At 42.4% G+C, this 13,240-nt stretch overlaps 1 protein-coding gene across 1 annotated transcript in view; it reads left to right on the top strand.

The window, feature by feature from the left end:
- MOGAT1 (monoacylglycerol O-acyltransferase 1) overlaps nucleotides 1-13,240 on the top strand; it is a 31,383-nt gene that overhangs the window by 6,504 nt on the left and 11,639 nt on the right. Inside the window, exons 2-4 of the mRNA XM_004674793.2 lie at nucleotides 6,991-7,169; nucleotides 7,547-7,745; nucleotides 7,827-7,926. Coding sequence (XP_004674850.1) covers nucleotides 6,991-7,169; nucleotides 7,547-7,745; nucleotides 7,827-7,926 — 478 coding nt within the window. The remainder of the gene's footprint in view (nucleotides 1-6,990; nucleotides 7,170-7,546; nucleotides 7,746-7,826; nucleotides 7,927-13,240) is intronic.

Below are 13,240 nucleotides of genomic sequence, written 5' to 3'. Positions count from 1 at the left end.
GGAGTTTTCTGGTAGATAAATCACTAAGGGAGATAGTAAGATTCCTCATTTGAAGGCTGAGCAATAAAGGCTCAAGTAAGAGAGTAGAGTGATAAGATTTGGGTTCTGGTCTGGGCAGTAAGAGAACTTTAATTATTTATTAGCATGTTCTAGTACTGCCTTGTATTACAGTATTGATTTTGTTATAATTGCTTTTATTAATCAGTCAGTTGTAATATTATTTTTTGCTTTTTAGAGGAATTTCCTGTCTTGGGGCAGTGCTTGCTCACCTGAGCCAGGCAGCACCTTATGAGGCTAAGGCAATCTGGTTGCAAGCTGATGGTTGCTTAGAATATTTTGATATTACAGAAAAGGGAGGTCATAACATAAGTTAGCGTGGATATTCTGATTTTTCAAAGCACTTCCGTCTCTATCCGGAATATGTCAGTCGATAGAGGTTGTATAGCTTGTGTCACTGGCCTGTGTCCTAGCATACATAAATAAATCTTTTAAAAAAAGTAGGCAGGTGGAGTATTGGCATGGGAGGCTTGGTGGAGGGTAAAATTTAAAAATTAGGGGAGAAATGTCTTAATACAAAGGGAAAGGCTACACATGCAAATTAAATATATTAAATTATTTCTTAATACTGACCATTACTTAATGGTCACCCATACCACAAGCACTTCATTATTGCTGCTGTTGGACCATTAGAAATCTAGAAACAAGGATGTAGATTTCATGTCAGTCTGAAATACTCTAGAATGGGTTTCCTAAAAGCAAAGACTTTCTACACAATCACCAACCCATTATCATACCCAAGCAATTAATCTGTGATAAATAACCTTACTTAATGTATGATTCATCTTTATTTTTTACTTTAATATGAAATTTATTTATGCATAGAAGAATTGGGATGTAGATTAGAGGGGCAGAGGGTGAGAAAATTCACTAGAGACAGAGTGGGGAGCAGAACAGGTAGATCTACTAAAATACACTGCTGAGCGGAGCAGTGGGTGAGACAGGAGAGCTCTGCTGTGCATGTGGGTCAGCTCCCACATGGAGCAGGGATCTGAATCAGGCTAAACCAGCCATAACATGATGGCACTGAGACTTGAATCCCTATGTCCCCAGGGAGGCCCCATATGATTCATCTTTACATTTTTCTTTAAAACTAGATCAGTTCCTACACCTTTTGTTTGTTTTTTAATCTTTGATAACATATTATTTAAACATCTCCAGCTAATACTTTGTAGGACATCCCACAGCCTGGACTTGCCCCATTATGTCCTCAGAATTGGAATCAAATTGAGTATTTTTGGTAAGAAGACCGTAAGGGTGATGGTGTGTGTTTCCCATTAGACCACATCAGGAGGCAAACTGTCATTTTGTCCCTTTATTGGTAATGTTAAATTTAATCTACTTTGAGCCTTATTTAGTTTCAGTGAGTGACATTGCAACCCTACTCACAGTAGCCAAATGTGCATCAACAGATGAATGAAAAAACAAATTGTGGACTGTCCGTGCAGTGGGTTATTATTTAGCCATGAAAAAAGAATAAAACGTTGCTCCATGGTGCAACATGGCTGAACCTCAAAAGCATGATGTTAAGTGAAGGTCTGCAAAAGTTTACATATTGTATATTTCCATTTACATGAAATATGCAGATTAAGCAAATCTATAGAGACAGGAGATTCCTGATTGCCAGGGACAGTGGGAGGAGACGGGTGCAGCCGTAAACGTGATGAACATGCTAAATATCCTTCATAATTTTCTTTAAAATAGTTACATTTATGTTATGTTAATTTCACCTCAATTTTTATTTTTATTTTATTTAAGATTTATTTATTTATGCATACAGAACTGGGGTACAGGCCAGAGGTGCAAAGGGTGAAAGGATTCACCAGAGACAGAGTGGGGAGCAGAATAGGCAGATCAACGAAGAACACTGATGAGGGGAGCGGCAGGCAAGACAGGAGAGGTCTGCTGCACCATTAAGGTCACCTCCCGGGCCAGGGATCAAACGGGCCTTGAAGCGGCTGCCGCTCTCTTGCAGTGCTGTGCTTTAACCCACTGCACCACCAGGGAGGGCCCTCACCTCAATTTTTAAAAAGTGAGTGGCAGGCAGTTTCCTCATGATGCAGTAAAAGCAGAATCTATGACAATAAGGTAAAAAATAGAGTAAAAGTGCTAAGGCACTGACAGAAAATACTTTTCATCCAGAAAATACCTGAGTCAAAGCAGCTAAAAGTCAGGCCTTTCATGCAACATTATTTGTAAATGCAGACAATTTGAAAAGGTGCCATCATCAGTTCTGAGAACTGCCCTGTGTTCTGCAGTTGACTTCTGTATCTCTCCTCTTTGACTTCTGATTTGGAGTCAAGTTCCCTTATATTACTTCATCAGATAAAAATAGAAAATAGAGGTCACCTGGATTTTGTAGTGTTTTAACAACTACATTGAGGCTGTTTATGACAGGACTATATGAAAGACTGTATGCGGTCTGTGGAGTGGGAATTTAAATTAGAGCAGCTTCTTTGGACCAGGTATCAAAACATCGATTGGCAAAGATGACTCTGTCTGGTGACTTGGTGTTTTCCTTCCTGTCCTAGGGAGATAAATCAGTATGCGGAGAAACTTTTTGCAAGATATGTTTATGCAGACAATTTGTTGGAAGCCCCAAATTTCCAAAACTAAAAGAATAAAAAGAATGGTTGAATTAGCACTCATTATCAGTCATTAAAAGCAACACTTATGAAGAGGTTATAATTCCAAATAGCTAACGTGAGATCTCACAGAGATAAAAGACAGAATTTTTAAAAGATGTGTAGTCAAATCATTGATGTTAAGGAAACATCTATCTATAGGTGAAAAAAACCACAAGGAAAATTTTAACTGTACTTTCTGTTGGGTCATATTTTGTTTGCTTCTGCTTGTTGCATTTTCCAAATATGTAGTAGTAAAGTTATTGCAGCAGTGAGTTCATTGGTCAGGCCCTTGCTGTACATCCAGTATTGTGGCATTATAACAGGTGGCAACCATTGGCTGAAGCTGTTACGGGGTGCCCCCTGGAGGGTGATGCTGACAAAAATAGAGAGCTCCAGGGAAAAAATGCCAAAAATGGGGTGGAATGACTGATACGTAATATAAGGGACTATAAACTGGCTGGGCCATTGGCGGTGGTGTGGCGATGAGATGGCCGCAGACAGGCCTGGGCAGCTGTACGTGGGCTTTGTGGGCATGGCCCCATGGTGGAGGCCATCGTGCATGGCCTTGTCCATGGAGCAGTTTTGGGAGACCTGGCAAAGAAAAGGAGAGACCAGGAGCTAGGCGTCTTGCTAAAACGTGTGAGTGTGGCCATTTGTCGGGTCCTTCGGCCACTGCAGCTGCTGTCTTGAGTATCACTATCGGGTACTGTACTGGGGGCATTTCCACAGCTCAAGGAGCATCTCGTTGCATTTTCTGCTGTGACTGTGAGTTGGATCCTGGCCTATGGTTTGACTGTAACATGTCCACAGTGGCAGGAAGAAGCCATCTTAGATATGGCCTACTTAGGAGAGGAGCTGGGTACCCTCAGTGGCAGGAAGATTCCATTGTAAGTGCCTTTGTGCAGGACTGAGCAATACTGGACACAGCTGTAGGGAAAGTAGACGGCCATTACTGGCCTCAGTAATTCTTTGACTCTTCCCTGGTTTGTTAAATAAATCCCTTTGCTGTTCCTTGTGTTTGAGTAATTGCAATTGTGCGCGTGGGTAAAGGACTCAGACAGTGACCAGTAAACTATGGGGCAGTGTCCTTTGGCCGGTTTAGTGTCCCTTGCTGCTCTCTATCAGCTTCTCCATGTTTGTTCTCCCGGCAGTCCCTGGAGACGGGCGCTTTTATTAGTCCAATTCACAGTAAGGAATTGAGACTCAAGGCGTAAAGGAACTTGCCAGGCAGCAAGTCAGGTAGATCCACACGTAAGCCAGTCAATTTCAGACGCACGTCTTAACTCTCCTGCATGAAAATAATGAGTGTTGGAGATTCGCAGTGTGTGTTCAATCAGAGGTTGTGTGGTTGAGTTCATGGCACACTGCCTTAGTAACCAGGGGCAGTCTTTCTGGATCTGCTCCTGACCCTGTGTGTGATTGAAATAAAACAATTTGCTGTCAGTCTGAGTTTTCCTATCCTTACAGCAAGGAAGGAAGAACCACCCATTTGCCCGATTTTTTCTGTTTGGGAGCCCAAGTAGGCACTTCTGATAAATACTTGCACGTATCATGAAATGGCCATAATTGGGTTCATTTTATATTTAAAGTCTATGGGTGTAGGGACTAGCCAGACCCGGCCCAAGTCCCCTGGGCACTCAAGCTCCTTGCAGATCTGTTTGCACAGCTGCAACCAGGCCCAGCAATAAGTACCTTGAGTGGTGAGATGAGGAGTAAACAACATTGCCAGTGGGAGCCGTCACTCCTCCCGAGCCATCCTCCTCTCCCCCACTACATCTTGCTCACCTGATCGAGCTCTGCGAGTAATGAGAATTTACCTAGGTTTCATGTAGGTTTCTTCATGTTTAGTGAGATAAACGGAAACTTCACCATTGTAAATTGCCAGCATGCAGAGCTGGTCAAGGGAAGGAGGTGAAACAAAATGGAGTGATTCTGGTGGGAACGAGGGCCAAGGACTCGCCTTTGACTTTGCTTCTGGACTCATGGGCATTTTGATGGCAGTTTCTGAATGCAGTAGACACCCACAGAGGGTTGTGGCACAAGGGCTTGCTTGATGCTTCAAGCCCTCTTGTAATCTTCAGCCTGCTCTGGGACAGCTGGTCAGTCCTCTGACAGGGTTCACCTCTCTTTTGAATTAAATCTATACTAGGAAATGTGTTGATTCATGATACTGGACATATTAATATGTTCTGATTTTTGGCCTCCAAATTCTACATCTGTAAAATACTTGGAGCTCAAGATATTAGGATGGATCATTTGGGAAGGAAGCGGTTTTGTTTTTTTTTTTAGATTTATTTATTTATGCATACAGAACTGGGGTATAGGCCAGAGGTGCAGGGGAGGTGAAAGAATTCACCAGAAACAGAGTGGGGAGCAGAACAGGCAGATCGATGAAGTACTGAGGGGGGCAGCAGGTGAGACAGGGGAGTTCTGCCGTGCCATGTGGGTCACCTCCGGGGCCAGGGCCGGCGAGGGGGAGTGAACTTGCACTGAAGCGGCTGTGGCTAGCTTGCAGAGCTGTGCTTTAGCCTGTTGTACCACCAGAGAGGGCCCAAAAAAGCTGTTTTTATTCTTATTTTATTTATTTATTTTTTATTTTTTTTATTACAAAAGTTTATTTTTACATCATTTTGTACATTTTTCCCCCATCACAATTGTAATCCCTGTAGGTTTCCCATCATCAAGTCACCCATGTGCCATCACCATAATCCCGTGCATTTCCCTTCCTCCCCCCAGTTTTTAATCCCATTCCCCACTCCACCCCCGCAAAATGTCTCTGGTATATAGTTGTTCATTATTTTTGTTATTTTCTCGCCTGGTCCATTATATTCCTGCTATGAGTGAAGCCATCCGGTATTTTTCTTTCTCTTTCTGGCTTATCTCGCTAAGCATGATCTTTTCCAGCTCCATCCAAGTTGCTGCAAAAGACATGTGTTTCTCTTTTTTGGTTGCTGAGTAATATTCCATTGTATATATGTACCACATCTTTCTAATCCAGTCATCTACTTTTGGGCATTTGGGTTGCTTCCATGTTTTTCCAATTGTAAATAAAGCAGCAATAAACATGGGGGTACAGGTATCTTTTTCAATCAGTGTTCAAAAAAGCTGTTTTTAAGCAGAGTTGTAAGGGAATGGATCAGAGTGTGGGGGACTGAAGGTGGAGAGATGGCAGAGACTGCAGCGCATAACAGAAGAGGACGAGGCAAAGACATGCCTTAAATGAATAGTAACAGCTGGCATTCGGTGAGTCCTTACCATGTGCCCAGCTTTATGTCTTTGTGCCCCCTTGCACTCCCCTATTAATGAATATCTGTTTATGTAAATATATGTTAGTGTAACACATAGCACAGGCATGTATGTCTAACTTAGCTTAATGTATAACTTTAAGGCAAACATTCTTTTCAGGACTGCCCAGATCCAATTTTGTTAGTTCTTGCTTCATATATTTTGGAACTCTGTCATTAGGTGCATAAACAATTAGGAGTGCTTTGTCATCAGGAAATGCTGCAAGAAGGGAGAGTGAACCAAGAAGTAAAATCAGAATGGGCTACTTCTCACTCTGGTTTTTGCCTGAGTTCTTGAAAATGAATGTTTGTAGCATGTGCTGGCGTCAGGGTCTCCTGCAGAAGAAACTCCTCCATCCCTGCACCAGAGCTGAGCTCTCCATCTGTCATGTTGAGGAGGCCATGGAGGGCCATGGACTTTGAGGCTGGATAGACCCACTATTTAGCTTACGTTTTGTGTGTCTTGGAGATTTCACTTAGATCTCCAAGTCTCTGTTTCCCATAAAGAACATATTAACAGTAGTATGGTCCCTTCTCTGATACTGAGGCTACAGGATAGTAGATGAAAATATTTTGGCAGAGACTATAATGCATTATAAATCAATAAACATCAAATAATACAATGTTATTGTGTTATTTGTTATCTTGTTATATGACCTCACTTGAATGGAGGCTCAGTTTAAGACACAAGTATTAAATCCTTCTACCATGGATCAATAGCCATGGTTAATTTTTCACTAATTAATTTATTGCATAGAACTGCATTGCAGACCAGCAGAGGGGAGAGGATTCACCAGAGACAGAGTAGGAGGCACAGAAGATAGATTTACTAAAATATACTCCTGTGAGACAGGAGAGGTCTGCTGCGCCATGTGGGTCCCCTCCCTGGCAGGGATCAAACTCAGGCCACAGTGGAGTCTTAACCCCTAGACCACCAGGGAAGCTCATGGACCCATGATTGTATAGTACAGCAAGTAGGTACCGGCTGACCCTAATTCCTGAGGTGTCTCCTTTTTCCACAGCACCGCTCTGTGTTGGACTCATTATAATATTAATCATATACAATTATTGGTTCCTCTACGTGCCTATTTTGACCTGGCTTTACATTGACCGGAGAACACCAGAGCAAGGAGGCAGGAGGTCCAATTGGATCAGAAGCTGGACCATGTGGAGGTACTTTAAGGACTATTTTCCAATTCATGTGAGTAAAGCTGGTTTATGCAGGATTTTTTGAACTGGGAGAAGAATGAAAACTTGTTCAGCTCATATATATTTTAAGCTTTTTCCCTTTAGAGGGAGCTATCCTACAGCTCAAGTTACTACATGGACTTTCAGCTAAATTGACAAAATTTAGAAGTTACTAAATTTTGAGGGACTCTGGGCAAAGGAAATAGTAGAAAAATATGTAAATGACGAACAAAGTGTAATAGAAAAAAAATGGGAATAGCTTTAGGGAACTTAAACAAGTCCTATTTTCCGTTTCCTCTTAATGTACGAACTAATCACAAGTTCTTTTGTTTCTAATTGGAAAATAACAAAGGAACATTTTTTTTTTATCTCCATGTGACTGTGCTGTAGCTTATCAAAACTTGGGATTTGGATCCAAGTCACAACTACATATTCGGGTTTCACCCCCACGGTGTGCTCGTTGCTGGAGCCTTTGGAAACTTTTGCACAGAGTGCTCAGACTTCAAGGAGCTGTTTCCAGGCTTGACTGCATACCTTCACGTGCTCCCAATACTGCTGTGGTTCCCTTTGTACCGGGAAAGCCTGTTGAGTATGGGTAAGTGAAGGCAGCTCCCTCTCTGTCAGGTCCAAGAATGGCAGAACCCCACAGAATGTTCCTTCCGCAGTCCAGCTGTGTTTCTACTTTCTTTGAGCAAACCCTTGTGTCTGGACTCCTTCCTGGCACTTCATATGCTGTTTGGATATTTGTTGTTGCCTGCACTGGGCTGTAGGTACTGGAGAGACAAAGCTGTGTTTTTTTTTTAATTTAATTAAAAAATTTTAATTTTAATTTTTTAAAAATTTACACCAAGTGGATTACAATCGAGATGGAAAAAATGTATAAAATGATGTAAAAATAAACTTTTGTAAATAAATAAAAAAAAAATTTAAAAAATTTTAAAAATAATAAAAAATAGCTTTAGAGAAGCATTCAAAAAAAATTTACACCAAGTATATGATACTTGGAATAGAGAAATGTTCCAGAGATGTTAATTCTATGAAAGAATAGGTTAATCAATGCATTTGGTGTGTCCAGATGTGGAAGAAAGACTGACACATCAAATAAGTGATAAATTGAAGCTTTGGAGAAGCATTTGTTCTTTGTTTTGAATTAATTGATTTTTTTTTGCATACAAGTAATAGGGTGTAGGCTAGAGTTGTGTGAGGTAAGAGGATTCACCAGAGACAGAGTGGGGAGCAAAACAGGCAGATGCAGTGGGCGAGATAGAAGAGGTCTGTTGAGCCATGTGGGTCAGCTCCCTGGCCGAGGATCAAACTCAGGGTACAATAGTGATAACACTAAGACTTAACCTGTAGGTCACTAGGGAGGCCCTGGAGAATCACTGTGTATGTTTTTATGAATAATAGAGGTAGAAAATATCCTCTGGTATGTTTTGAAGTAATGACCGCATGTAAACTAAGCATACTCAGTCTTCTATCTTTTCCCTCCCAGATTAAATATAGCTTGACCCAGAAATAAAAGTTTCCTCTTCTACTCTAAAATTATGGTAGGCTTTTTGATTAGTGAAATCAATTTCAAAAGTAAAATTCAGTTGAATTGCTGTAAAGGTATTAGAGAATCTGTTCAGGAATCTAAGCCTGTGTTGTTAATAGCCCTCATTTCAATGTAGGAGACCCATTTTGGTTTTCTGATGTGATCGATTTATTGGCTAGGCATTGACTACATTAACGAGGTGCTTATGTTTATGATCATTGTGTGGATTATCATCATCCCTGCATTTATCAGCTTTAAGAGGAATGTCTCTTCTTGGAAAATTCTATGTCAAGATTAGTAAGTGGCATATTCAGAAAGAATTTTCCATAGAAATTTTTTCAAGTCTTTCGTTTTTCTGGTCATTATATTCTTGGTAGGAACTCACTAAGCACCAAAAAAACTAAAATCTGTGGCTGGGTTTTGGCTTCTATGTATGGGCTCTTTAATACCCCAGTACTGGAGTTCAGATCCAATACGGGCTGCCATTGCATCTGGCCTCTAGAGGGCGCACTCAACCTCCAAATTAGGGCAGAGGGAAAACCTCCCTTCTTGATTTGCAGACATTGGGATAACGTTTTATGAATGCAAGAAAATTATGGGTTTTTTTTTTCCAATATTCAGAAAGCATATTTAGAGTATACAATTTACTCAATTTCATGGACAGCCATAGGTGAATGTGAAGAGTGTCATTGGGAACAGGTGTGGCAAATTCATGGTGTAAGATAAGCGGGCTCCATGACCATTCCAGATACAAATAATCAAACTTTCAGTCCTTCATTGTATAGTACCCTCATAGCCACTCTCACACAGTAGAACTGGCACATAAGACCAAGCCTGTCTGACTTAAAATATCATGAGAACCTTTCCTTTGTTATAACCGAGATGCCAAAAAGAGTCACTGGAGAGTTAGGATAACTATCCTTGGAAGCTGGAGTTGGGGTGAAAATGAAGTTGGGGTGTCTTGGAGCTGTTGAGGTAGAACTTTCCTTTGAGCCGGTGGAGATGTGGGCCTAGACACTCAAGAAAGTATCTCCCAGGGGATGGATTTGGGAGAACTCAACTCACATGATAGACTCCTTGTCTCTAAATTTAGTGAGCTCTCCCTTCACCCCAGAAGCAGCTTCCTAGGACAGGCCCTGGTGCAATCTGCTCTCTCTCCCTCGTGGCTGCCTCTCTGGGTGTGAATGACAGTTGGGTGCACCAGACCCGATGAAGTAAAGAGCAGCAGGTGTGTGTTTTGCTCTTACCCAAGAGGTTTCTGTGGCTGTAAATCCTTTTGAGTCCTTTGGCCCTTTGGCGAACCTACACTGCCCAGCAATCAGCCAGAGCACACTCTTCATTGCAAGCTTGCAGGCCCTCTGGCCACCCATTAAGCCTGGGCAGGTGGCTGAGATCAGGTCACAGAGCCTCATACTTCACACTTTACATTTCAAGTTGTAGGTAACCCACTAGGAAATTGTGAGGAATTTTGAGCAAAGGGCGCTGACTGGGTTTTGCATTATAAAGATCATTCCAGCATAGGCTAGAGGGAGGTGAGCTTGGAGACGGTGATGGTGGAAGGGGCCTATTGCAGTGGTCAAGGGAGGGCAGAGGAGGGCCTCTGTGACCATGACAGTGGACATGCAGAGTCGACTGATGTGGAAAATAGTTGATATGTTCAAGACTTACTGATTGATTCAACCCATAAAGCCAACTCTGTTAGCATCTAGAGCAGCATTTTGCTTGTAGCAGGTCTCAGTTCATGCTTTTGAGTGAATGAGCAAGTGATGAGTCAGCACTGGTAGTTGAGAAGAGGGGAACTAAGGTAGGAGAAGCCTGCGTTCCTGATTTGGGTGACTGGCAGCTGACGGGCTATTCACTTGGATAGGGAAAGCTGGGAAAGGAACAACGCTGAGGGAGAATTTAATGCACTGGGTTTAGAAAATGAGGTTGGGGTGTCTTTGAGCTGTTGAGGTAGAACTTTCCTTTGGGCCCATGGAGATGTGGGCCTACACACTAAGAAAGTATCTCCCAGGGGATGGATTTGGGAGAACTCAACTCACACACATGATAGTTTCCATGAGTGTAGATGAAGTTCAAAGGCAATGGACAGAATGCAGGAGCCTGTTTTGGCCTATTTGGGCTGTTATCACAGAATGCCACAGATTGAGTAATTTAACAATAGCCATTTATTTCTCAGAAACCTGGGCAGTGCAAGATCAAGGCATTGGCAGACCCAGGACCTCCCAGAAGCACAAGGAGTTAAAGCGCAGCACTACAAGGCCATCTGCAGCTATTGCAGCATCAGTTTGATCCCCGGCCAGGGAGTTGACCCACATGGCATAGCAGACCTCCCTTGACATGCCTCGCTGTTCCCCTCAGCAGTGTATTCAGTCCATCTGCCTGTTCTGCATCCCACTCTGTCTGTGGTGAATCCTCTTACCCCCCACAACTCTGGCCTGCACCCCAGTTCTTGTATGTATAAATAAAGAAATCTTAAAAAAAAAAAAAAAAGACACAGCAGACCTAGTGTTTGGTGAGACTTCACTTCCTAGTTTGCAGACAGCCATTTTATTGTGTTTCTGTGGTGGTGAAGTGGGGGAGAAAGAGGGTGTGTGAGAAAGCGAGATCACTTCCTCTTCTTTTAAGATCATGAAGCCATCATTCAGGTTCTACTCCCCTGCCCCAATTATCTCTCAGAGGTCCCACCTCTTAATACCAGACTACTGGCTGTAGAGTTTCAGCATTTGAATTTTGAAGCCACTCAAAAGTATAATCCCTAACATTTAAATGTAACATTTAAAGACAAGGCTTCTAAAGAGGAAACTGAGAGGTGGTCAGAGCAAAGTAGGAGAACCAGGTGACTGGAAGCCCAAGAGACCATCTTTCCTGTGGAGCTGATGCCTGGTGCCATCACGCAGGACTCACAGAGCAGATGGTCATGCTATGAACTCAGCAGGAGTTCAAGTCCATCAGAATCTCGGCCTTCTAGCTCCTACTCCCACTCTGACTTGTCTCTCCCCTTAAGTGGTTGGTTAGTCAGAATCCTGCATGTTTTTGTTAGTATATTCCCCGCAGTAAATGGGAACCTGTTTTCCTTCAAGAGATGAGGTGTGCTATGTTTTTATTTTGTAAAGATTTATGTTAGTTATTCACACATACAAGAACTGTGGTGCAGGCCAGAGATGGGGCGGGGTTGAGAGGGTTCACCAGAAACAGAATGGAGAGCAGAACAGGTGTAGCTACTGAGATACTCTGCTGAGGGGAGTAGCAAGTGAGACAGGAGAGGTCTGCTGTGCCGTGTGGGTCAGCTCCCTGGCTCGGGAGCAAACTTGTGCTGCAGTGGCTGCCGATAGCTTTATAGTCTGAAACTTAACCCCTTTGTGTCACTAGGGAGGCCTGGTATGCTAAGTTTTTATAAAACCTGCACAACAAATCTTTTATGACTTAAAAAGAAAGATAATAAAGAAAATGGAAGGAAGCATTAAGACTTTAAAAGCAATTATTTCTGAAATATAGGTTGTGAATGATTTGTATTTTCGTCTTTTCTTCTGAGAGTACAGAGTATTTTCTCCCAAGAGTACATAGCCCATCTCAAATCAGAAAAGGAATCTCCCATGAGTCTCCTTTACTTGGGAACAGCAGATACAGAGCCTGAGCAATTATGGAACTGCCTTAAACAATTTGTCAAAATCAGACCAGACATTTTAGAACAAGAGTAGAGATCTGGCTGTTGAATGAGGATATTTGTCAGATGTCAGTGTTTTTTTAAAATTATTCATATCATGAATTCATCTTTGGAAAATAAGAATTCATATAGAAATAGGCCACGGTGTGTTCAGAAGACCCACACCAGTCTGTTCCCCACCTTTAAGCGAGATCAAGCCCACCTGCTACATCTGTGCAGCTTCTGCAGTGAACTCCAGGGGGCGCCATTATTTCGCGTGCACTGAGAAAGCAGACCAGGTAGCTGAGCTGTGCGCTGAGACCCAGAAGAGCAAGAGCCTTGGGCTGATCACCTAATCTTTTTTATTTTTGTTTTTTGGTTTTTTTTTTATTATTTATTTTTGCGTAGAAGATCTGGGGTGCAGGCCAGAAGTGTGAGGGGTGAGCAGATTCACTGGAGACAGAGTGGGGAGAACAGGCAGATCGACTGAAATACCCTGTGGAGGGGAGTAGCAGGTGGGACAGGAGAGGTCTGCTGCACCATGTGAGTCAGCTCCCTGGCGGGGGATGGAATCCAAACCCAGGCTGATGTGGTGATAATACTAAGACTTAACCCATAAGCCGCTACAGAGGCCCTTGATCACGTGACAAAGTCCAGCCCAACAGCAACTGAAATGTTAGTTCTCATTAGAGGATCTCACCACTAAAGATCTGGTTGTGGCCTTATCATAAATCTGCAAAGTGCTCTAAATATCAGCACAGTAAGACATTGTATGAAAGGTTTGCTGATGCCGTAGAATTTCGTGATACTAATGTTTTCATTAAAACATTTTCTCACACAAACGTAGCGATAAAGGACTGATCACAAAAATATACGGAGAACTGATGAAACTCAACAAAAATAA

Source organism: Condylura cristata, unplaced genomic scaffold (genome assembly GCF_000260355.1).
Source record: "Condylura cristata isolate star-nosed mole 26May11 unplaced genomic scaffold, ConCri1.0 scaffold00002, whole genome shotgun sequence".
Classification (NCBI taxonomy): Eukaryota; Metazoa; Chordata; class Mammalia; order Eulipotyphla; family Talpidae; genus Condylura; species Condylura cristata.
The sequence above is the reverse complement of the archived record's forward strand: the minus strand, read 5'-3'. Positions and strand labels throughout refer to the sequence as shown.